Source organism: Sus scrofa, chromosome 8 (genome assembly GCF_054392235.1).
Source record: "Sus scrofa isolate SSC_HxYL_T2T_F1_AM1 chromosome 8, Sscrofa_HxYL_maternal_Yorkshire_Landrace_v2.0, whole genome shotgun sequence".
Taxonomy (NCBI): domain Eukaryota; kingdom Metazoa; phylum Chordata; class Mammalia; order Artiodactyla; family Suidae; genus Sus; species Sus scrofa.
This window is the reverse complement of record NC_139390.1, coordinates 143403755-143429936: the sequence shown is the minus strand read 5'-3', so window position 1 is coordinate 143429936 and position 26182 is coordinate 143403755. Positions and strand designations below refer to the sequence as shown.

At 40.5% G+C, this 26182-nt stretch overlaps 1 protein-coding gene across 7 annotated transcripts in view; it reads left to right on the top strand.

Annotated features, from left to right (window-relative positions):
• Positions 1-26182, top strand: part of CFAP299 (cilia and flagella associated protein 299) — a 572345-nt gene that overhangs the window by 486046 nt on the left and 60117 nt on the right. For all 7 annotated transcript variants that reach the window (XM_084973742.1, XM_084973740.1, XM_084973744.1 and 4 more), the window contains one exon: positions 22744-22873. In XM_084973742.1, the coding sequence (XP_084829868.1) occupies positions 22744-22873 (130 nt within the window). The remainder of the gene's footprint in view (positions 1-22743; positions 22874-26182) is intronic.

The following is a 26182-nucleotide window of genomic DNA, read 5'->3' as shown; positions in this document are numbered from 1 at the left end:
GTGTGCCCCGCGGAGGTCCCTTCTCCTCGAGGCCCGGCCTCTTCTACCTTCTCTACTGGTGTGATGTGTCTGAGCCAGGCTCCCCGAAACATGTGCCCTTTTATCTCAGAAGAGTGATGCCCCAGCCGCCAGCCTCTTTTCGTTGCTTGTTAATGTTGGTCAGAAGCCCCCGCATGCCCATGACTTCCCTCTGCAGCAGGAAGTGGGTGCTCTCGCCTCAGTGTCTAATGCTTCTTGAGGTATTTGGGAAAGGACCCGTCGAGATGTGGTTAGGACAGGGATGAGGGCTTCATTCTGGGCTGTGGCTGACTTTCTAAAATAACCGAAATGAAGGCCAATTTACCAATAAAGTATGTTCCTACTGAGAGTTATCCAACATAATACTTATAAAACTCACAAATTCCTTCTGTTAACCTGACTTTCATCCTACTTCTCATGAAGTAATAGCCACGTTCCTATCTATTAATTTGCACATCTGTCTCCTTTCCGTCTAAATTTTCATGGTCGTTTGCCCCGTATCACCTGACAAAGCCAAGCACCAAGCCCAGTTTTCACGTGTTTACTCCCCAGATTTGAGGAACACAGTTTGGTTTATCCTCCCACACATTTCTTAGTACAGTTTTTAACTTTTTTCTTATGGTTGATTTACAATGTCATTATTATTTCTTTCTTTTTTTTTTTTTGCTTTTTGGGGCCACACCTGTGGCCTGTGGAAGTTCTCAGGTTAGGGATTGAATCGGAGCCTCAGCTGCCAGCCTACAGCACAGCCACAGCAACGCGGGATCTAAGCCACATCCGCCACCTACACCACAGCTGATGACAACGCCCGATCCCCAACCCACCGAGTGAGGCCAGGGATCAAACCCTCATCTGCATGGACACTAGTCTGATTTGTTTCCACTGTGCCACAACAGGAACTCCTCATTTATTACTTTATGCTTTACATTTCTATTTATGGTGAATAAGCAATGAGATCTGGCTGTGAAACACAGGGAACTGTATCTAGTCACTTGGGATGGAACATGATGGAGGATAATGTGAGAAAAAGAATGTGTGTATATATATATATATATATATGTAAAAATGGGTCACTTTGCTGTACAGTAGAAATTGACAACATTGTAAATCAACTATAACAAAAAATTTAAAAATAAATAAAATTTTAAAAACTATTTATGAACCTGCTATAAGTTGGGCACAGTGTTCAGTGATTCTATAAAAGATATGATATAGTTCCTTTCTTCAAGGAACACATTGTTTATTAAAAAGTTAGACGCAGAGATAATTATGAAAACAGTTTGGAAATAGAGTGATATAGACATGCCTAGGGCACATCCAATTATAAAGGAAAATATGGAAAGAATTCATGTGAGGAAAGGCAGGGCTTCCTAGAGAAAGTGCCCACAGAACTCATTCTTAAGGAATGCATAGGCGTTTCTAGGCATGGAAGACGGAGAAATGGCATTTCAGCAGAGGGGACAGCACAAACAAGGGCGTAAAACTAAAAAACATATGATGTAAGAAAGAGAAACTATTAGCAGTTCAGAGTTGCTCCAGCATAAACCTCAGACTGGGAGCAATAAGACGGACGGGCCAGGCAGACCAAGTTAGGAAGCTTGGAGTTTATCCTATAGGTGATGCTGAGTCATCGAAATGGATTTGCCTTGGAAGCAAGTGGTTAACTCAGAGCATGAGAAACACCCTGGAGGCTGCCTTGAAGGTGGATGGAATAGATACAAGACGGGAAGCAGGAGGCAAACAAGCGAGGGACCTGGATTAGGGCAGCGGTGGAGGGAGTCAGGATGACAAGGGGCCAGACATGAGAAATGTACCTGGAGGGTAGGGGGCTGAACTGAGCAGAAATGGGCTGAGCAGAGAGGGGACAGTCAGGCACAACTCCAAATCGACCAAAAGGTGCCAATGACTGTAAGACAGAAAATTCAGGTAATGGTGGTTCAGGTGGAAGGTCGAGGATTCGGTTCTGGACATGTTGCCTTTAAAGTGCCAGTGGAGTATCTAGAATACGGTAGATGGATAATATAATTCGGAATCTCTAAGATATCCAGGCAGAGAAATGGATGTGGAATTTTAAAAATGTATGTAGTAATTAAACAATATTATCCAAGGAGGCTGATCTTTGTACCATTAGCATGATGCTGTTTTTATAGAGCACCTGTTTTGTTTACTGGTTTTTGAAGAATGACGCTCATTACTCTGGGGATACATGAATGGCACATATGTTTTGAGATATGCAGTTGGCAACTCTGATGAACCTTTGCTTGTAAGTTAGAATATAAAAAGGTAAGGAAATAGGTACACTTTTTTTTTTCTTTTTTCTTTTTTTATAACGGCTGCACCAGCAGCATATGGGAATTACTGGGCTAGAGGTCAAATCAAAGCTGCAGCTGAAGACTGTGCCACAGCCACTGCAACACAGGATCCGAGACACATCTGTGACATATGCCACAGCTTAAGGCAATGCCGGATCCTTAACCCGTTGAACAAGGCCTGGGATGGAACCCACATCCTCACAGAGAAAACTTTGGGTCCTTAACCCACTGAGCCACAATAGGAGCTCTGGTATACTTTTTCTCAATTTATAACTGAACACTTGTGGGGTAATTTTAAATATTATTCTTAAAAATAAAACAGTGACAGTGTTTATAGATAGATTTCATGTCAGTCCTTAGTATCCTGGATAATAACCTCAAGAACACTCTTTCTCAAAATGAACCCCAGTTCATACTTCAAGATTTTTCATATAATCTTACCAAGCATATCACATCCTGACAGTTATCTGGAGCCAAAAGGAAAACATGTATTTTATTTATCTATTTGATATACATATTATAATGAAGAGTTATCTCTTTCTTCTGTTTGAAAAGAAATGCTTTCGCTCCTTTTGGATGTAAAAATGACGTTTACTCATAGTGGGAAATATGTGAGCTATAGAAGAGTATAAAGTGTGAAAGAGAAAACCAAAATTTCTCCCAACTCAAAATCTTAAGTGTTATAAATGTTAAAATGCTATAGCAGAAAATTTTATAAACATTTAAAATGACATAAAAAATAGTATTCATTCATATGTAACATATGTAACACACACACACATAACATGTATAGACACATAATACTAGAGAAAGAAGATTGGCTATTGGGAAAAATGGCATTCACCCCATGAGTGACTGACTGTGGGTCGAATGGGTGCCACTTGCTAAACAAAGACGAGAGCAGCAAACGTTATATTTCTTACGTAACCTGTTCCAAGAGGGAAATACCACCGGCTCAAGGAGGGTTTCCTTCCCGGTTGTCATGGGCTTTGCCTTCCAAGGACTGCTGCCAAGACAGGTTTGCCCCCAGCCCGTCAGGGGAGGGGTTACAGACATTCTCAGGTGCACCTGTTTGTGGAGTTGGAATTTAATCGACCTGGATCCCAAATTGATCCTCTCATGACACCCGCCACTATTCATTCCTTCCACCACAGCCTTTCACTGATGCCTTTCACTGTGGTCTCTCAGTTGTATACAGAACAGCATGCATGGCATGTATGCCACTCTGGGGCCCAGACGCCCTCGGGAACATACGTGCCCATTCTTACTGTGAGGTTACCGTAGGAGGGAAGAGTTCCATCAAAACTGACAGTGACTGGCGGGTGGTCAACCACAGGCTAGGTGCATTCATGGGTGTGTTGGTTTGCTGTCTTGTTGGATACATGAAACTCCGAATCTTATTCTTTCATAATCACTTTATTGTCTTTATGAAAATACCTCATGGTTATCAGTTACGAGAGCTGCCAGTATCTCATTTTATGGTGCTGTTCTTTAGGTAACCAGTTTTCAATGCAAAATCATTTCAGTGCCTTCTGGAGCTCTTTGCCCTCCATTGGTTGAACTATGGACTTTGGATTCTGAGTTGAGCAAACCATACACTAAAAAAAGAATTAATGAATTGGTGAGATTTGAATGCTAACTGGGCACTTGGTGGTGTTGGGGAATTATTGTAATATTAAGGTATGATAAAAACTAGTAGTTATATTATTTAAAAGAGACATCATTTAGAAATTAAATGAAAACCGTTTCTCAATTTACAACACTTCTGAGACCTAATGTGTGGGAGGCTTTCCCCTCACCAATCTTCCAACGCTCAGGACGCCAACTGGGTCTCGCCCCATTGATGCAGGTCTGACACTCACTACCCAGAGCTAAGAGTCAGACTTCAGACTCCACAAGTTTAAGGGCTCCGTCCCACAAGACTGCCCTGATCCGTGGCCAGTCACGAGTAACGGATCCGCAGGGTACCTACACGTCTGTCCTCACTGGCTCTAGAGTCAGGAGCTCCCACAACCCCTTTTCCCATGAGGTCCAATCATTTGCTAGAACTGCTCAAGAGATGAAAGACCCAGACAAGCAGCCAGAGGAAGAGGTTCATGGGGTGAAGTCTGGAAGGATCCATGGTGCAGGAGCTCCCGTCTCTAAAGTCTGGGGGGCACTATCTTCCTGGCAAGGAATGTGTTCCCCAACCCGAGTTCTCCAAAGCCCCGTCCGTTAGGATTTCTGTCAAAGGCATGAATGATGACATCCTTGGCCACTGGTGACTACCTCAGTCTCCAGCTTCTCCAGCCAGCCCCTTTCCCTCCCCTGGAGGCCTGAGGGCGGGGCTGTCCGTGCTGACCCTCTAACGCAAGGTAGCTTCCTGTGGCCATCACCCCCACCCTGAAGCCATCTAGGTCCCCCCCCAGGAGTTTCCTCATCAGCATATGCTCAGGAGTGTACTCTGAATAACCAAACACTCTCCTCTCACCCCTGCAAGAAATGACAAGGGTTTACTGGATGAAGACCCAATGTGTGTGTTTCTTACTTTATGTATATATTTCTTATTTATGTATATCTAAGTGTATATATTTCTTATTATATCACAGTATCAGTGAAATCCATACTGAAGTTTTTGCAGATGAAATGATATAAAGTCAGGAACTTGCTAATGTGGTTGGTGAGGGTGAGTTTTTAGAAGGGAGAGCTGAAACTGAGGGACCCTTTGTGGCTAATGAATGATGCTGGATGATGGATACGTGGGGATTTGTTACTCTAGTCTCTCTACTTTTAGGTATGTTTGAAATGTTTCACAAGACATTTTTTTAAAGGGGAAGAGGAGATTACCTGCATCTCTAAATAAATATGCAGGATAAACATCTTGCCCTTTACCCAGTGAGGTTCCCACTGGCATTTTCTATTCTAGTCCACACTATTCCACATTTTTATTCTGGCTGTTACCCAGCACATCGATTTCGCAATTCAAAAAAAGAAAAAAAAATCACAACAAGAAAGTTCCCTTGTGGTGCAGTGGGATAAGGATCCAGCATGGTCACTGCAGCTACCGTATTGTGGGTTTGATCCTTAACCCCGGGAACCTCCACATAGTGCAGGAATGGTCAAAAATGAAAATAAAAAAGAATGACAATATCTGCTGTTTAAAAGACACTGTTCTTTCCATGTTCGGACTCCTAGTCTGTTTTTTCCCACTACTAACTCTTCATTGCTACTGCTAGTTGCAGACCTAGTTTAAGTAAGAATGTGCCTCTGAATTGAGTTTGGACCTCATAGGCTGATTTCAAACCATCGCTATTATAGGTAATGCTGTGAAGAGTCTTTTCATGCATGCATCTTTGTCTGTAGTTCCTGCAAGTGGGACCGCTGGGTCAGGTGGTGTAAATACTTAGAAGAGTCACTAGGCACGTTGCCAAACCGCTTCCCAAAGTGGAAAGCCTCCTCTCAGACGCTGCCGGTGCACAGGCTTCTGTCTCCCGGCACCTCCTTAGCAGGGAGTGGTACACACAGCTTCACCCTTGTCCTTGTTCTAAAAGCCAAAACACTTATCTTACTGTTAGCACAGCTTAGGCGCATATCGATGACGCATTGGCTATTATTTTATTTTCTATGACTATCTGTCCCTTTCACTTTCTTTGGAGGCTTTATAACATTCAAAGTATATTGTCTCTTCATCTTCTTTCTCTATCTTTACTGAGCAAAATATTGCTAATTCACCTTTTAATGATTTGCCATTGTTATCACATTCAAAATAATCATCAAAGACATATCTTACCAGCTTGTTAATGGCGAAACAATGGGTGTTAAATGCAGTGCATTTTGCCCGACTATAACGACCTTTGCCATTCAGTTTCCAATGGGGTGCCTGATACTTCGGTCATCCTGGCAGGAGAATTATGCTTTGTACAAACAAAAGAGGTTGCTGAGTATGTGATGTGGTTGAAGGAGAATCAGGAAACTGCCTCACCTCACACTCAAAAATGTGTTCTCTTAAAAGTAATAGAGTTGAGTTCCTACTGTGGTCCATGGCTTAAGAATCTGACTGCAACAGCTGGCATCACTGCGGAAGTGTGGCTTCCATCCCTGGCCTGACACAGTGGGTTAAAGGATCCAGAATTGCACAGCTTGGATTCAGTCCCTGGCCTAGGAACGTCCATATGCACTGAGTGCAGACATTAAAAAAAAAAAAAGGAACAGAGCATACATCCCCACATTTAGAGGTGCGTGACACTGGCAAATGAAAGAAGATGCAGATCATTTTATGCTAAGGTGTGAGTAGCTCATAATGTCCTGACCCAAGGCTTTTAGCAGGACAGATGAAAACCAAAGGAGAAAGAAGGCGATGGTAGACCCCAGAGCGAAACAGAAGCTGATGCTGAAGGGGAAAGTGGAGGCGCCTCCCTCATGGAAGTCTCTTAACAGCAGAGAGATAACATGAACATTTGTGGGAACTAACCAAGTGCCAGATGCTGCAAGAAGCTCTAGGAATAGTCACCTGAAGGCAGGTTCCTACCCTTATAGGCTCACCGACTAGTTGAGAAGACAGAATATAAACCAGTTGTAGCAGGACAGAACTGTGGAGCGGACTAGCTATTCATCCCAGAGACTGGAGTATAAATTGGGGTAGGTGATGGTTGTAGGCCCCCTTGGTAGGTACTGTGCAACATCATATTTGGAAAACAATTAGAACTTAACCAGGTGGGAAAAAGAAATGGGGGGAGGGCAGTCCAGGCAAAGAAAACAGCATGAGCATGGTGAGCCTGGACTGGTATGTTGAAAGAAGTGCACGTAGTAGAAAAAGCTTAAGAGAAACATGGGATTGGGAGTGTGGGGTGGCCCCTCTGACAGCTTCCAGGTTTTGGAGAGTTTGTGTGCTAAGCCACAGAGTGTGTTTAGAAAACCGTAGGAGGTAGGAAAGTATTTTAAGCAAGAAGACAGCATCTGATGTTATATTTTTAAAGGCATCTGTGATTTGCGAGGATGACGGAGGAGAAGGGATGCCAGGTTATGATACGAATCGATGTAGGATGCAGCTTTTGGAGAGCGGTAGGTGGACTCGAGGGGTCGAGGAGATTGAATCTGCATGATTTGATGAGAGACAGGATGCGGGAAGCCAGAGGAGCCTGAGGTAATCCACATGTCTAGAGCAGGTGACTGGGTGGGTAGTGGCATCACTCACCAATGACTCATAGTCATCAAATCATGACTCATAAGCATGATAGGACTTTGTTTCTGGTGTTGCACTGTTTTAAAAATAGTAGCAAAGGAAGGCGAAGGAAAATCATGTGCAAGAAGGAGAGCGAGGCGCCTGGTAGTGAAGTGGAAAGAGTTCTGGGTAGAAGTTTGGGGAACAGACATAGGACATGGACTCACTGGTAACCATAAGACCTGGTACATTTTATTAGTGGAGTTAAGAAGCCCTTCCGCAGAGCCTGTCAGGTGAGGAGGGGGCTGACGCCTGAGCAGCTTTGGTTCTTCCGCGCACCCTCCCCCCCTCCCCCATCCCCTCCGAGGCCCAGCAAACAGCTGCTTCCATTTTCATTCTGTCCCGGAGGAACCAGGAGGAACCAGCGCGTCTTGTCGTGGTTTATCTCGGTACAGCTCAGCGGACGTTTCGTAGACATAGCTCTCCATAGCGTGAACAGAGACGTCGACCTAGCCAGTGATAAGTCCAGCGTTAGGAGTATTTGGCTTTTCTTTCCACCCAAGGTTGTTTTTCTACTACATGGGTTCTCATTGCTGTCTTCTTTGGTTCATCGGTTTTTTTCTTCATGGGTTCTCATTCTTTCTTCATGGCTTTCTTGGGTTGTTTCAGTGTTATTTTTGTTATGTGTTATTCACTTGCTATTTATTTTCTCGGTTCTCCGTGATCACATTCTGGTGGTAACACCTATTCCTGCTGCACCAATCTTGCGTACAAAATGAGGTCACATTCCTTTTAATATTCAAAATAAATTTTAAGCCTTGGGTCCATCGTACCTTCCCAACTGTGATAAAGCATTTATTTCCTCCTCAGCTTACTCCCTTAAGGTAACTCCAAAGCCCTTACAATGCCCAATATCTTAGCTTTCTAATGTTGAGTAACAAACTACCATGAATTTTGCAGCTTGAAATAACCTCATTTGTTATGTCACTATCTGTAGGTCAGAGGGCCAGCGTGGTGTGGCTGAACTCTCAGTTAAGAGCCTCACGAGACTAAGGTGTGGGCAGAACTGCATTCCTTTCTGCATGCCCTGGGGAAGAATCTACTCCCAAACCATTTAGATTGTTGGCAGAATTCAGTTCCATATAGTTAAAGAACTGAGGTCCCCGGGCCTCTCCATCTGAAAGCCAGCAACAGGGCCTCAAATCCTTCTCATGCTCTGAATTTCTCTGACTGCTCTTCTGGCTTCCTTTTCTGTTTTTAGGTGCTCTTAGGATTGCATTGATCCCATCTGGACAATGCAGGATTTTCTCCCTATTTCAAGGTCAGACAATCAGTAAGGTCCCTTTTGTTAAGCAACATGACATATTACAGATGCAACACCCTAGGGTAGAGACCACAGAGATTTTGGATTCTGCCTACCAAGCCTACCTGCTCCTCAGGGGCTAAGTCGTGGTTACTATCCTTGGAAGGACACAAACAGCAAAACCTTTTGCAGTAGCCAAGGAGCTCCCTTTCAACATGTTGTCCCTGTTGAAACCCAGCCACCCAGCAGCTCAGGTGCCTTCTCTTTCTAGAGAGTTGTGATTTAAACACAGAAACTCTACCTTTCTCAAAACCATCCTGCTTATGCTGCCACATGATCCCATTTCCTGGACAAGCATGCAGTCCCAGGAATTTAACTAGGCAGACACTGCATCCACCTAGTAAAACTCCTGTCCACTTAAGAAAAGGACTTTAATGACTTGAGTTTCCAGGGCTCATCTGGGCACAGTCTCTCCAGGGAGAGCAGCAGAGAAGGACGCCTCTTGCCCCCAGTAAGTTCCTGCATCATAGCTTCATGCCGCCTAAACCTCAGTTCATAGCACTCACTTATAATATGGTTGTAAATGCACGTCTCTTTCCATTTACACAAATCCAGAGCCACTTCACCTCAAGGCACAACTGCAGTACCTGAGCCCAACGGCGTGGCTCGTCTCCCACACAGCACAGCTGCAGCCCCGTCTGTTCTTTCTTCCTTCTCTGCCTGACCCTCGGGATCCAAGATCGACCAGGATCTCCTCTCCCTAACCTGCTGACTTCTCTTTAATGAAAAGCCTTACCTCATCACACAGTCACGACTAGAAAATTATAATGCTAGAAATAAACCCACAGTTATGACGAAACGATGGTGATTGCAGTGCAGAATTGGCTGCTACGCCGCGGAAGATCAATAAACCTACAGAACATCTCCATACTCATAATGTAAAAATGAGTGATGAGGTTGCTGCTGCAACAGCTCGATGTATTTTCATATCCATAAAATGTGACTTGCCGAGACTTTCCAGGTAAAGTGTACATCAAAGAATGTTTGTTGTTTTTAAATAACAGAATGTTAATTTTGTAACTGCACTGGAAGCAACAAAGATTCCTTATTGATTCAATCACCTCAGCCTAAGATAAATGCATGCCAGCCCCTAAAAGAACAGTTACCAACAGCAGCCAACAAATTTTGGTCATATTGTCATTCTTTTCTTGCATTTGACAAGGGGGATCTCCTCATTATTTTTTTCATAACTTTTATTACTTTTGGTCCTCATGGCATTCTCTTACCCCCCCCCTTACATTTGCATGCAATTCTCTGTCACCTTCTCTGGCTCTTCTCTATGTATATCCAGTATAAACTGTGACATCAAAAACATAAAATGTGTCTGCAAATAACAAATGTTGGTGAGGATGTGGAAAAGGGGAACCCTTGTACACTGCTGGTGGGAACGTAAATTGGTGCAGCCACTATGAAAAACAGTATAAAGTTTCCACAACAAACTAAAATAATAAAATAGGACTACCATACAATCCAGCAATTCTACTCCTATTCACTGTGACAAAAAGAAAAAGAGAGAAAACACTAATTTGATAAGATACATTCACCGCAGTGTTCATAGCAGTATTATTTTTAGTAGCCAAGATACAGAAACAACCCAAGTGTCCATCAAGAGATGAATGGATAAAGAAAAAGTGGTATATATACAATGGAATACTACTCAGCCACAAAAAAGAATGAAATTATGCCATTTGCAGCCATGTAGATGAACCTAGAGGGTATTATGCTTAGTGAAGTAAGTCTGAGAAAAACAAATACTCTGTTATCACTTGTATGAAGAATCTAAAAAATAAAACAAACAAATGTATATGCCAAAATGGCAACAGACTCATAGACATAGAACACAAATTCATGGTTACCAAAGAGAAGAGGGAGGGAAGGAGGGACAAATTAGGAGTATGGGATTAACAGATATAAACTACTCCACATAAAATAGATAAGCAGCAAGGCTTTACTGTATAGCACAGGGAATTATATTCGGTATCTTGTAATAATCTATAAATAAATACTCTGCCTAACACATCGTTATTCTGGACATTAAACAAGAGTATAAGGGTGAAAGTTCTTTGTAAGTGACCTAGCACGACACGGGTGCAAAATAACATTAGCGACAGTTGTTTCAATAATGACATCAGAAAGAAAATGAAATTAAGGTTGGACTCTCTGTGACACCCACCCCATCCCGGCATAATTCCCTCAGGTTTCTGACTTGGGAAAGTGCTTCCTCTTCAGTCTCTTCGCCAGGATTGGCCACTTAGCCCAACTGCTATAGGACGAGCTGGCGGTGTTCTTGCTTGACCTTGAGGTGTCACTCTACTACCTGCAACGGAGAGGTACTCCAGGATGTTTCCAGGGTTTGCTCGGATTCCAGAATCAGAAAGAGCTCATCAATTCATCTCCACAGCCCTATCATAGGGACATATGGTTAGCAATACATCTGTCACTGTCATGCATTCCTCTCCCACGGCATGGGGCTGGTGCGAAGCATTCCAGATGCCCCCATCAGAGGACTAGGGTCCCCAGAGAGGAGGCCAGCACAGGAGTACGGAAGGAAGTAGAGAATCCTTGCTCAGAATCGCTCCCTGTAAGAAGGGTCCTCAGAACAAGGGTTATGTTACTCTCTACTCTAGAGGACCTATCGCAAATAGTCACGTGTCCCAGGTATTGTATAGCATGCATCTCTCCTGCAGCATGTTATGGAAACAACCATATGGAAACAACCCAAGTGTCCATCAAGAGGTGAATGGTTAAAGAAAAGGTGGTGTGTGTGTATATATACACACAATGGAATATTACTCAGCCACCAAAAAGAATGAAATTATGCCATTTGCAGCAATGTAGATGAACCAGGCCATACACTTGACATTGCACTTTTGGTTCAGAACATAGGACATGATGAACAGGCCAGACACCTGCCCATCTGTCTTCTTACTCAAATGAAAATTAGGAGAAATGGCCTGCTGGCAATGAACACTCCCTCTGTCCTTGTGCCATGGTGTGGTGAGAGAGCCAGCCTTTCCAACTCTTTTTGGTTCCTGTGAGCTGAGCACCCTCCAGCCCCCGGGGAAGGCGCACCCAAAGCTCCTGCATTTTGGTAGAAGACAATGAAGATGCACGTTTCATACTTAATTCTCAATCCACAGCAATGAACCTTCTGCTTCATCAGTGGTAAACTATTGAAAATCTCTCGTAAAGGAATACGGACGTGTGCATGGTTTTCAATTCTTATCTAACTTGTACTATCCTTTCTACCTGGAGCACTTGTCCTTGCTTCTTTCCATCAGGAAAATCTCAATAGAAATATGTTTCACCGTGATATGTATTCTTTTTGGACCTCCGCAGTCCAAAAATACCTTCCACAAATTTCGATTGTGTCATTTTCCATGCTGTGTTATAATCCTTTGTTTGCGTTTTTGACGTCTTGAATTGAGTGACCCTTCCGATTCCTTGTCACTAGGGCTTTTAATGTTCCTAGTTATTTTAATAGTTACAATAGGTTGTTCAACAGTTATCTGTATTTTCCCGACTGGCACACACATTTATTAAATGGCTGACTGAAGTCAGAGATATATTATATAGTCATGAATAGGAGCCAAGGGAACTAACTTATGGAAACACTGAATTTTAGGTTTCATGTTCGTACCAACCAAAATAACTGATCAAACCTATATTTTAACATGGAATACGATATTTCAGGAAATTAGTTTTGTTATAAAATGTTTTACTGCTTTGATATTATTTGAAAAATAGAAAAAGGACAGGAGTACTTGTTATTCTAGATTAAATTTCATGTCTCAATACCACAATTGCAGTTTCCTATAATATAATTTTTCCATAGCAATAAAGTAAAATAAAAGGGATCAACCACAAGAAAACATGTTCTAGCATTGTTTAAACATCTTTATCATATTTTTGGCAACTCTGTGGCAAAGCTTGGGAAACATTTGAGACAAACATTGGCCAAATCAACTCTAAAACGTCAGTATTTAAATGAAACGTAGGTGTGGAGCCCACACATCTCAGTTTTCCTGGCATTGTCTGGGCTTACTCTTATTGTCTTGGCACAATTTGTAGCAGCTTTTTTTCTTTCTCAGAAGGATCCTAGTTTGGACAGTAAAGTTGTAAGGACTTCCTACTTACAGACTGTCTACACAGAGATTATAAAGGAGACATAATGTTTAATGCTTCAATGTCCCGATGACTCATACAAAACCCCCTGAATTTTCATTTTTCTATAAAATCTTTAGGTTTCACCAAAATTTGTTTTGTTTGTTTTTAAGTTTGTTTCTGTTTTTATTAATATCCTTTAAGAATGATGATCTCTCTGTCTAAAAATTATATCGTATAAATACTCTTTCTCTCAAATGGAATGTTTTAACTTTATAAGCATATGCAGATATTAGGTACTATAAACGCCTACTAAGCCTGCTGCTTAAAACCCACAAGATTCCATTATTAATGGAGCCTGAAACAAAAACTCCCTCCCGATCCTTGTGAACTGTTGCTTCTGTTCCTGAGGAAAATCTCTTAGATGCTGATAGCTTCTGTTTTAGGGATCTGTGTTCCGTGTGACGTCAGATTTCCTCTTCAAGTGGCAGCGATCTCACTTTTTCTCTACGCTTTGTGTACTAGAGACTCGCTTGTTGCAGTCATTATTTTAGTTCTGTATCTCCCGTCAAAGACCTTGGCTTGCCTTTATTTATTTATTTTGTCTTTTTAGGGCCACTCCCGAGGCATATGGAGGTTCCCAGGCTAGGGGTCTAATCAGAGCTGTAGCCACCAGCCTATGCCACTGCCACAGCAACATTGGTTTGCCTTTAAATGTATTGTTATGTGAAAAATTTTCTAATCGTTTATAACATTGTCCATTTTGTGCTTTCATAATTTCCCTATACATGCACTTTCCATTCCATTTCAAGGACGATATTGCACAAAACTAGGGCACAAGAGGTATGCTGGAGACGAAGGTGTTGAAATTTACTCACCCTGGTGGTTCAAAGCTCTGTTGCCCTGTGATGTCATAAAAATATTTTCTCTGATATTAGGAGTTATCGTGTAAAATAGATGACAGAGGTAATTGTTTCAAAAATATATATGAGGTCCCTTTATCACTTAGTGAATAGATTTCTACAGGTATCTATTTCATTTTGTTATTCCAACTTATTTGTATAAGTTGTTTATAAGTACTGTCCTATACAGTAATTCCTAGGATGTATATCATGGGGAACAAGTGGAAAATTGTTCCTTCATTCCAAAACTTTAAATAATTTTGCATAATTTATTCCCTAAGTTCTTCTATCTATTTTAGATGTAGTATGCTTGATCTTTTCTACACATATTTTCTAGATGTGGACACTTAGACCTAAAGCAAAATAGCATGGAGAGCTCCTGTCGTGGCGCAGTGGTTAACGAATCTGACCAGGAACCATGAGGTTGCAGGTTTGATCCCTGGCCTCGTTCAGTGGGTTAAGAATCCGGCGTTGCCATGAGCTGTGGTGTAGGTCGCAGACTCAGCTCAGATCCGCGTTGCTGTGGCTCTGGAGTAGGCCAGTGTCTACAGCTCCAATTAGATCCCTAGCCTGGGAACCTCCATATGCCGCGAGTGTAGCCCTAAAAAGATAATAAATAAATAAATAGTGTAAAAACTCATTGAATCAGAGGAGGCTTTCGTAATAATAGACTAGTACTATTATAAAGAGCTTTTGCAATATGTAGTTTGACCCCTAAACTTTAAATAAGAGAAAATTAAAACCAATGCGTGAGAGCTTAGATTTCCTAAGCCGCAGATCAATGTTCCAGATCAATTCTCATAATTACCTTTTAAAATAATTTTCCTCGCTATTTCTTTATTTTAATTCTGTAATAACTAAAAATAATATTATTAATCGAATCAAATAACAATAATAGAGACAGACGTATATCATTCATTTAGTCACTGAACACTGATTGATGCAACTTGTTAATATAGATAGTACAGTGAGAATAAATAGGTTTGGAGGGCAAGAAAGAAAAATTTAGTTTTTGATACATTGAGATTGAGGACTCTACAGTTTATCCCAGTAAGTACAGTTGAGCAGGTGAGGTGGATCAGCAGCTCGGGTGAGAGAGCTGAGATGGAATGGGGGTGAGGTCAGTTGGCATAGAGAAGACAAATTTAACTATAATACGTTATGAGAGAACTGTGATGACCTGGAGAGAATATGAATTTGGGGAAATTTCAGATCTCTTTTCTTTCCTTTCCCCTTTTTATCCCTCTTCTTGCCTTTCTTTACTTCTTTCTATCTCCCTCTCTTTCTCCCTTTCTTTTTTTCTGTCCTCTTTCTTTTCCTTGTTTAGCTGAAGTCATTTATATGTGTTTGTTATTTATGGGAAATTTTAATAGTGAAGTGAGTTTGGTTACATCAGAAAAATGTTGAATGACTACTGAGGTAACAAAGAAGGCAACAGGAATGGAATTCAGAAAAAATATAGAAATTATGTTTTATCTTGGAAAGGAAGAGGGGCATTTATTCTGAGCCAAATTAGCAGACATTGTCGGTATGAGTTTGCTAGGGATGGGATGGGATGGGATGGGATGTTGATCATGTTCCTTTTTTTTTTTTCCTTTTTGGTTTTTAGGGCCGCTCCCGCAGCATATGGACGTTCCCAGGCTACGGGTTAAATCAGAGCTGCTGCTGCCAGCCTACACCACAGCCACAGCAATGTTAGATTCCAGCCATGTCTGCAACCTACACCACAGCTCATGGCAACGCCAGATCCTTAACCCACTGAGTGAGGCCAGGGATTGAACCTGCATCCTCATGGTTACTAGTCAGATTTGTTTCCACTGCACCACAACGGGAACTCCATGTTCCCTTTTAATGTTATTTTTCTACAAATAAAGTAAGAGGTAAGATTATCTTTGGAGAATAAGGAGGAAAGTGGAGGAGTAGGATACATGAACAACATAATAAATGATAGAGAAAGATAGCTAGAGACATGAAAAAATTACTCTGCAGTGTCTAGGAGCCGACTGGAGTTAGAGATTTGAAATTTAGAATCCCATCAATGGTACAGTATGTTATTTTTAGAGAGAGTTTTCAGAAAACTATATGCAGGAACAGAGAAGGCCAACATTTGAATTGACCTAGAGCTGGTATTTTTTAATATAAAGAGGGGCAATTGAATTAGAAAGTTGTGATTATTGGCAAGTGTCTCGAGAATAATAAGTAAAGAAGTTAAGAAATTAGTTGTTGCAAATTAGAATAAAAAGGGTGATCCAGGGAACCCAACAGCTCAGTGAGTTAAAAACAGTACTGTAGATGAACTATCAAAGAACACTAAGAGACTATAGAAATTCAAGTAGAGTTAAGAGCTATGATAACATCTAGAGTGTGTATGTGGATGTAGGTGGTGTAATACAAGTGGAATTAAGGTTTAAAGATATATTAACAATTCTGCATTGACGATTGCTTTGCCACTTAAAAGGAATCAAGAAATAGAAGATTAAAAAGAGCATCTAGATTGGCAACATCAGCAAGATAACAGAGTAGGAAGCCCTAGATTCTCCTTCCCTCCACAAATATCCATATTCAGCAACAATTCCCAGACAAATTCCCTTTATGAGAAATTCAAAAACTAATTGAAATATTCCTGAACCATAGGAAAATGCAAAACCAGGCTCACCAAAGCCAGTAGCGAGTTTTGTGACACTCTCTTACTGGAATCCCTACTGCCAGCATAACACCATACTATCAAAAAGAAACCTCTTCCTTCTCAGCTTCTCCCATGGGAGGCAGGAATTGGATTGTGTATCCAGACTCCCAGCTCTTCTAAGGGGGTTTCCCAGATTACTGGCTTCAGTTTTCCCAGAATTGGACTTCTGATGGGCCAGACACAGTCTGTGCACCTACAGGAAAACAGTGATAGCAACTTGGGCTGATGGACATCGTAGGTCCTACTCTCTTCTCATCGTAGAGCAAGTGACAAAACTCACAGCTGCCTCCTTCTCCCTGAAGAGGGAAAAAATTAGAAGAGACCAACAAATCTCTGGCAAAGTTGAGTGGCAGAGATCTTCTCCTGTATAAGCCTAGTCCATGAAGACTGGGAGACGTGCCTGCTTTGTTTAATATATAGGCAGCAACACAGAAAATCAAGGAAAATCAAGGCAAGAATGTTCCTCAAGAAAGGAATAAGATAAACCTCCAGATACTGACCCTAAAGAAAGATAGTAGTCTGATATACCTGAAAGAGAATTCAGAACACCTGTAGTAAAGATGCTCACTGAGATCAGGAAGACAATGCAAGAACAAAGGGAGAAATTCAATAGAGGTATAAAATAATAAAAGGTACAAAATGGAAATTGTGGAGCTAAAGATGATAGTTAAACTTTAAAAAAAATCACTAGAGGGTTTCAACATTTGGTTAAGCAGAACAAGACATTGGTGAACTCACTGGAAATAATTAAGTCAGAGAGGAAAAAGAAAACCATGCAATGAAAAAGAGTGAAGAAAATTTAATTGAGTTATGGAATATCATCAAGGAACCAACAAACTCCTTATGGGATTCCCAGATTGAGAAGAGAGAAATAAAGGATCAGGAAACGTAATCACCTCCTATGCTGTTGGTGGGAATGTAAATTGGTACAACCACTACGGAAAACAGTATGGAGGTACCTCAGAAAACTAAATATAGAACTACAAAATGACCCAGGAATCCCACTCTTGGGCATATATACAGACAAAACTTTCCTTGAAAAAGACACATGTACCTGTATGTTCATTGCAGCTCTATTCACAATCGCCAAGACATGGAAACAATCTAAATGTCCATCAGCAGATAAATGGAATAAGAAGTGGTATATACACACAATGGAATACTACCCAGCCATAAAAAAGAACAAAATAATGCCCTTTGCAACAACATGGATGGAACTAGAGACTGTAATAATAAGTGAAGTAAGTCAGCAAGAGGAAGACAAATACCATATGATGTCACTTATATCTCGAATCTAATATATGGCACAAATGAACCTTTCCTCAGAAAAGAAACTCATGGACTTGGAGAGCAGACTTGTGGTGGCCAAGAGTTGGGGGAATGGGATGGACTGGGAATCTGGCATTAATAGATGCAAACTATTGCATTTGGAATGGATAAGCAATGAGATCCTGCTGTATTGCACTGGAACTATATCTAGTCACTTGTGATGTAGGATAATGTGAGAAAAAGAATATATATATTATTTTATATATATATATAAGTGATTGGGTCACTTTGCTGTACAGTAGAAAATTGACAGAACACTGTAAACCAACTATACTGGAAAAAATAAAAATCATTTAAAAAAAAAGAAAAGAAAACTTATTCAAAGAAATAATGACTGAAAACTTCCAAAATCTGGGGAAGGAAATGGGTGTCCAAATCCAAACACCTTAAAGAATGCCCACTACATAAATCTAAGAAATCCACTTTAAGACACATTATAATCAAATTTTCAAAAGTCAAAGACAGAATTTTGAAAGAAGCAAGAGAAAAGTAACCTGTCACATTCAGCAAACCCCTGCCCCTTCTCATGAGATAATCAGCAAATTTTCAGTAGAAACCTTGCAAGCCAAAGAGAGTGGGATGTTGTAGTTACAGCACTGAAAGAAGAGAGCTGCTGCCAAAGAACACTATACCCAGAAGAACTGTCCTTCAAAATGAGAGTGAGATAAAAACTTTCCCACACAGAGAAAGATGACTTCACTTCAACTAGATTTGCCTTACAAAAAAAATGCTAAAGAGAGTTCTGCAAATTAAAATGAAAGGATACTAAGCAGAAAGATGATAACATAAGAAAGCATGAGAATCACTGATAAAGGTAGATATATAAACAAATATAGACTACTGTATATTTGATGGCTATGGGTAAAGCATTAAAAAAATAAAAGATAAAAGTATTAAAAATAACCTTTTTTTTTTTGTCTTTTTGTCCTTTTTTAGGGCCACTCCTGCAGCATACGGAGGTTCCCAGGCTAGGGGTCTAATGGGAGCTATAGCTGCCGGCCTATGCCAGAGCCACAGCAATGCCAGATCCGAGCCGCGTCTGCGACCTACACCACAGCTCAAGGCAACACCAGATCCTTAACCCAGTGAGCAAGGGCAGGGATCAACCCCGCAACCTCATGGTTCCTAGTCGAATTCGTTTCTGCTGTGCCATGACGGGAACTCCTAAAAATAACCATTTTAATGGAGTTCCCATTGTGGTGCAGTGAAAACAAATCCGACTAGTATCCATGAGGACAACACTCAACTATATGTGATATTAAAAAAAACTATTCACAACAGCAAGATGTGGAAACTACCTAGATGTCCACGGATGGGCGAATAGATAAAGAAAATGGTGTATGGACATACAATGGAATATTATTCAACCTTAAAAAAGAAAGCGATTCTGCAGTATGTGACAGGAGTGAACCTTGAGGGCATTATGAAAAGGGAAATAAGCCAGTCACAGGAAGACAAATACTGCTTGGTTTTACATACCCGAGGTATTGGAAGCAGTCAAATTCGTAGACTCAAAGGATGGAACGGCGTTTGCCTGGGGCCGAGGGGAGGGGGAATTGAGGAATTAATAACCATATTAATAACCATAAAGTTTCACTTCAGATGAATAAGCTATCAGGCTCTGCTGTACAGCATTGTGCTCGCAGGCAATGTAATGTATGGTACGCTTAAACCTTTATTAAGAGGGCAAGTCTCCTGTTAAGTGTTCTTACCATGAAAAAATAGAAACTGGCATTGAGAACTATGTCTAGATACTCATGTTGCAACAGAAGAAATGGTGGGGGAAAAACTGTAATTGTAATGTATACATGTAAGGATAACCTGACCCCCTTGCTGTACAGTGGGAAAATAAAATTTAATAAAAAAAAAAAAAAAAAAAAAATAGAAACTGGGAGAAAGAACACCTGTTTTAGATTCTACAAACTGAATTTGAGACTGTATTCTAGTAGTTACTAGTTATGTAAACTTCAAATTTTTTATTTTCTTCTAGCTCCTGTTCCCTCATGTATATAGTAGGAATATAGTAGTTACTGCAACTACTTTTCCTGTAATATCTTTTCAAGTGCAAAATTCATTGGACTCTTTGCATACCTTGTCTAATTTATGAGGCATTTGGCACTGCTGTCCTTCTGAAAGTGCTGTTTCTTGATATATTCTCTTCTCTTCAGCTATTACAAAATAATTCTCTCCTGGTTCTTTCTGATGCTTCAGATCACTGTTTTTACTCTCCTCTGTTGATTCCTTATAAAATTGATGGTTCTAGATTTTATCCTTATGTTCATTTTCTCCTTTGTTCATCTCAACCACTTCTTTGAAATTAAGTACCACTGATGCTCTGAGATATATTAGACCAATGAAGAACTGTCTAAACTTCAGAAATTCATCCATTATCTATTTATTCAATTAATATGCATTCAGCAGCTACCATGTGTCAGGCATGGGCTCAGAAAAGGAACTGGAAATAGGGCATTAAACGACACAAACCAAAAATCCTCATTTTCCTTTTCTTGGATGTTTCATGAGATTTCAGTTTCAACACATCTAAAACTTAACTACCTATTCCCCACCAGCACCTCCTGCAATCTATTATTTTCCTTGTATTTTATTTCCTAGTAAGTAATTCCACCCACTTAGGTATTCAGGCCAGTTATCTGAGCATAATCCTAGACTCTTACCTTGCCGAGGTCTTTCTCATAACCATTAAATCCACTTTTCAGTGTCTTCTCAAATCCAGTCCCTCATTTTCATCCGCAGGTGCACTTCAAGATCACCTGGGCTCTGCATGTATAAAATGGGACAGTTTTATACCTACTTCATGGGATCAACAGTAAGATTAGTGATCTAATGGATTCATTAGGCTCAGAACAGTACCCAGCACATGGTGCTTCTTAAAGAAATGTTAGTTATCTTTATTAAATACTATTATTAGCTATTAGAATTTGCATATGAAATGAAGCTTGTTTCTCTTCCCTGCCTAGGAAAACAAAAGTATTGGGAAAAAAATCTGAATCACTTCATCAAAAGTACCATCTGCTATACAAATTAACATATGTGTGTGTGTGTGTGTGTGTGTGTGTGTGTGTGTGTGTGTGTGTAAAATCCACCTGGGCTTCAATAAGGCTTTTAATTTGAGATCTGAGCAACAAGATAGGAATGTATGATATAAACCATGCCACTCTGACCACTCTGAACATAACTATGACTCAAGCATTTACTGGGATTATCTATATCTATATATCTCAGAAATAACTATATATATGTGTATATATATACATATACACACACACACATATATTGACCTTCATCCTCTTGGCTGTTCATTTAAGGAATTGACAAATCATGAATTCAGCTGCATTGGGGAATCCAGCCTGGGTGCGTAGTCAAGATGGCTTGTAACACCTTTGCCAGTGAACAGACCTTATCACCGCTACCATAGGCTGCTCTCCTGTCGTCAACCTCCTGGGCACCGAGCCCGCCCTGATAAACTTCACTTATGAAACAGCTACAGGGAGGACTAGAAAGCCATGAACATTCAGCGCCTTTCCTCAATTCACTAATCAGATAGTCATTCCTGCACCCTTGGGTCGGTTTGGCTAAACAGACAGAAATGGTTGGAAGGCAACCTTTCCCAACTCTGTGCCTCAGAAATGTCAGACACTCCTAGGTCTTGGCCGTAGAATGAGTAAGAAGGAAAGACACACACTAGTTCTCACTAACATGCACCCCTAGAGATGTAAATATATGATCCGTGTAATCAGTCTTTTCTGAATACTGAAAAATTTGAGGATAAACATAGTGCCCTTTCAGGTAATGGCAAAAAGTTGATGTCTCAGAAAACAATATAATTCAGAGTGAGTTTAATCCATGAAATCTACTCTTTCAAAAGGAAGAGGAGGAGTAATAGAGGGCAAAACAACCTAGAAAAATGGGATAAGGGGTAAATAATTAAAAATAAATGTTACAAATATCTGAGAGGCACATTGGCCATAAGCTATACATGAATTATCTCTGTGGCTGTCATTTTAAAAGGAAACACAATATTAGAAATGTGTCCCTGGGAAAAAGATTTGTGAAAATAAGTATCTCGAGTACACGTCCTACTTGTATAACAACGTTATATTCAGGTTTGACAAACAAGTATACAAATAAGACATGGAAAAAATGGAAAGTTTCCATAGAACACCCCCCCCCCGAAGGAGTAAAATGCAAGAAATAACAGTAGAAGGAATACGCAAATGCTTTGAAACACATAAATATGGGTTGAAATATTAGCCTTACGATGTCCTGGTTGCGGGGTGTTAACTATGCTAGTTGACCTCCCCTAGTCGCCTCGTCCTGCCTGTGAAAGGAGAGCGATTTCATACAGCTGTCATAAAAGACACCGCATCACACGTGGCCTGTGGTAGCCTCTCAAACAAGTGGTTTTCTCACTGTCTGGGAAACGTATTATTAAAAAATAGAGCCTTAAAGCAATGAATTAATTTGAGTGAAAAGAGGTGATTTAGCCTCTCTTTTCTTTCCAACAGACTCTGACTACCCCCAGTACTCAATACCCTGAAGAGTCTGAGCTGGAAGAAACAGCCTTAAATTGCACCAATTTTCTTTTCGACTTCCTGGGAATGTACTGTTGGAATAGGCCCTCCGTCCTAGTGTGTCCAAACCAGGAAATCATGCAAAATCCGCATAAATATGTATCTAATAGATTTGAGAATAACCCAGCCTCATCTTTTCTGCAAGAATTTTAATCCTACATGTGTTGTACGTTGTTGTACTAACTATGATCCTGTCCATTTATCTTGAATCTGAACTGCCCCCAATATTTTCTGAAATGTACTTGTCAATTTAAGGCATTCTGCACACTAATTCCTACTAAATATTTATTTTTATAGCTTTTACAACTGGGACAGTCATGTTGCTGTTTGGAACTCAACTCCCAACTACCAAGTGATTGCTGATAATCCAGAAGGCTTGCTTTTCAAATACAAAAGAGACAGAAAAATCCTCAACGTGGACCCTAAGGTATTTCAGTCTGCTTTTACACTTATGTGTCTCTTTAAATTTTATCGTATCTCTACCATTATTCAAAAACTATTAAATATTTGACTCAAGTTTTCAAAGTTAGAAATGAAAATGTATGTTGAAACTTAGAGCATCTATTATCCTTAAAGAAAAAACGTCCTCAGAACTTAGTAAATTATCAGAAATTAACAAAGAAGAATGGGGGGTGTTAAACAGAGCACTTCTCCATGCCTGGCAGCAGAATTAGATCAGGGAGCCAGTAGGCAGTACACCTTATAGTTCCTTTTGTTCCATGGCAAGACATCAGTCACGTGGCCTTGCCACATGGAAGCCTGGGAAGTCTGTATTTGGACAGCCATGTGTCCAGCTAGAAACAAGAGTTCTGCAAAAGGGAAAAGCGAGGTTTGGGTGGACAACTAGCAAATTTGTTACCTGCTTGGTGTTCCGGGCCCCCATTTGGGCCTCAGCAGGGAAGTTCTTTTCTTGTTGGGATTCACAGCCAATAATGAAACCGATGCTGAGATTGAAACAGTACAAGCTTTATTCAATGGTCAGAGAATGGAGAAGCAGGAACTTAGTTTGCAGATCAACTTCTAGTCAGGAGGTGACCAGAAGGCAAGATTTTTAAAGGTAGGGTTGATGAGGGGAGGCATATACACTGGTTTTCTGGGAGTAGGTGGGGTTTTTCCTGGAACTGGAGTGCCACCTCTTTTTCTTCCTTCTGCCGTCTGGTACTTCCTGTTGTGGCCTCGGGCAGGCCCATCACTTGGCATGCTAATGAATTATGGTGGGTGTGAGCATACAGTGAGGCTCAAAGTCTCCTGGAGATAGGATCTCCCGCCATCTTAGATTTGGTCGGTTCTAACCAGTTCAGGTGGCATCTCGTTTTTTCTCTTCTAGTCAGTTCCTGTAAGACAAAGATAACACTCCTTACAGCTTACATTCCCTCAAGAGACTGGGAGAGTTAGGGTTAACAGCCACGGTAACAGTTTGTGACACAACACTGTCTCCTTCAAAAGAATGCTACTCTTCCTTTATTCTCAGGTTCTCATTAGTAAGCTGAGGGACCTGACCCCCAAATCCCTAGGGCAATATTTATTAGGAATCTGTGAATAGCAGAGAAGTTTATGAGCACGTCTCCTCTCTGGTGGTACGTCTTGATTCATCATAGGTGGATGTCAAAATGTCATCATTTAAGGCGAATTATAGAAAACTTCATAATAGCATTCGCAGAGGCTTTTCCTTTTTAAAGGCTAAACTACATGCATAAGAAAAGGTATAAAATGTTTAACAGCATCATTAAGGTGTGTGAGAGACAAATTTTCAAATCCGTTTTGAATGGCATCACACAGACTATTTTAGGGCTCTGTTTTAACTAATACCCTAGACATACATCAAGAAGGTATGTCATGAATTATAGAGTTTGTGAATGTCTTTGAAGAATCATTATTGAATCCAAATTGTTACTTAGATCGTTCAAATAATTTTAACGAAAACACTCACTTCCAAAATAATCATAAGATTTCAAAGAATTAGTCAACAATCCATAAAATACAAAATCTTTTTTCCTGGAAGATTTTTATCATCACTCAAAATATTCATGACAAGTCTGAAGGAAAAGTACTTTCGAAATCTTGAATAAATAAGGATTTAGCTAATTAGTGATAAAAGTAAAGAATTAGTGACGGAGACATCCAATGATATTTAGGTACCGAGAGTTCTTTAAATGTTATTTTGAAGATAAAAGCTTACCGAAAAAGAATGCTGGTTTCATACAATGAACACATTTCTAGGCCTTACTTTACTACGACGTGGCTACACGGCCTGGAGAAATTCACTTAACCTCCCAGGCTCTACTGTTCACAACCCAAGGTGGGAGTGCGTCGTATCGGTGTTCTCTGATCTCTAGAGTCCCTCTACATCCCCAGTTCCAAGTCGCAGAGACGCTAATTCAGCTGGGCCCAGAAGTTCATATTTTCAGAAGCAGCCAGTGTGATTATGCTGCACGTGGTCCATGAACCACAATTTGAAAAAGCCTTCTCTATAAAAAGCCTTCTCGAGATCTGGGGCTCCGTTTCCAAACACAAGTGCTCTCAAACAAAATATACCACGTATATTTTCATTTTTATGGACTAGGTATAAAATTAGCTTGTACATTGCCTACTTGATTTCTTATTCACATTCTCCAAAGCGCTGTGATCCTTTTGTTTCATGCATCCACGGAGCGTCTCTTACAGGCCTATCGCAGAATCAAGAAGTAAGCCAATAGGTCAAGTTTCTAGAACTGCAAACAATATGAGTTACATTTTTATACTCAATGGTTTTCTTAATAATTTTGCTCAAAATTCTTCGCAAGATGAACACCTTCCTAGAACTCCATAAAGTGCTATAAAATATTGTAAGCAAAACACAACTCAGCTCTTCTTTTCCTTCCTTCAAGGACTCTCTTTGAAATACTTTATGCTTAAAATTAAAGAGGTCAAGGTAAGTGAAAGGTGGCAACAGTGGTAAACAGGATGTGTCTCCCTTGTCTGACACGGATGTAGACTCGTTAATGCCAGAGCGTGCGTGGTTCCCACGAAACATCGTCGTTAGTGAATGGTAAGAGTGGAAAAAAGGAAACTGTGCAGGTCTTAGAAGAAGTAATATGAGTTCATGGGTTTAGAAATTCCAAATGCAATAAGAGTTTGGTTGCATTGAAAACAGGACCACTGGCTTTAACTTCCCTGCAGCTGTATAACATCTGGAACAAATAAGGCCGGTTTCTATTTTTGAGTGAAGAATGCTTGTCTGAGTGATTCACACCCACCAAAATGTTTCCAGTGTATTATCTTTAGAAGGATTGAGTGGACACACTTTGCACTCACTCCCCTACATTATCTGGGAGATTAAAAAAAAAAGGCATTTTTCTTTTGCTTTTGGGAAACATTAAAGATGAAAGAGCCTGCTTTGAGTCTTAGCCTAACATAGGTGGTTTAAACCCTTCACGATATGCTAGTAAGATGAGACGTTGTGTAGAATGGTTAAAACAGGCAAAGTCTTCCATAGTTACACCAGCTTCCCCCCTTCCCTCCCCTCTTCTGTTTACGAATGTGAAAACCCATCGCCTGGAAAAATGTCTGGTTAATAGATACTCAAGTACTCATAGAATAAATGAATGAATGAGTGATTCCCTCGAAACACACAAACATAATGCTATTCTGATTAAAAGTTGAAAGTGGGTTATGTCTCTAATGCTTGAGCCAGAAAGGATACATACAGTTACTCCATTCTATATCGATCCAAGTAAGTCAGGGAAAAAAAAAAAAA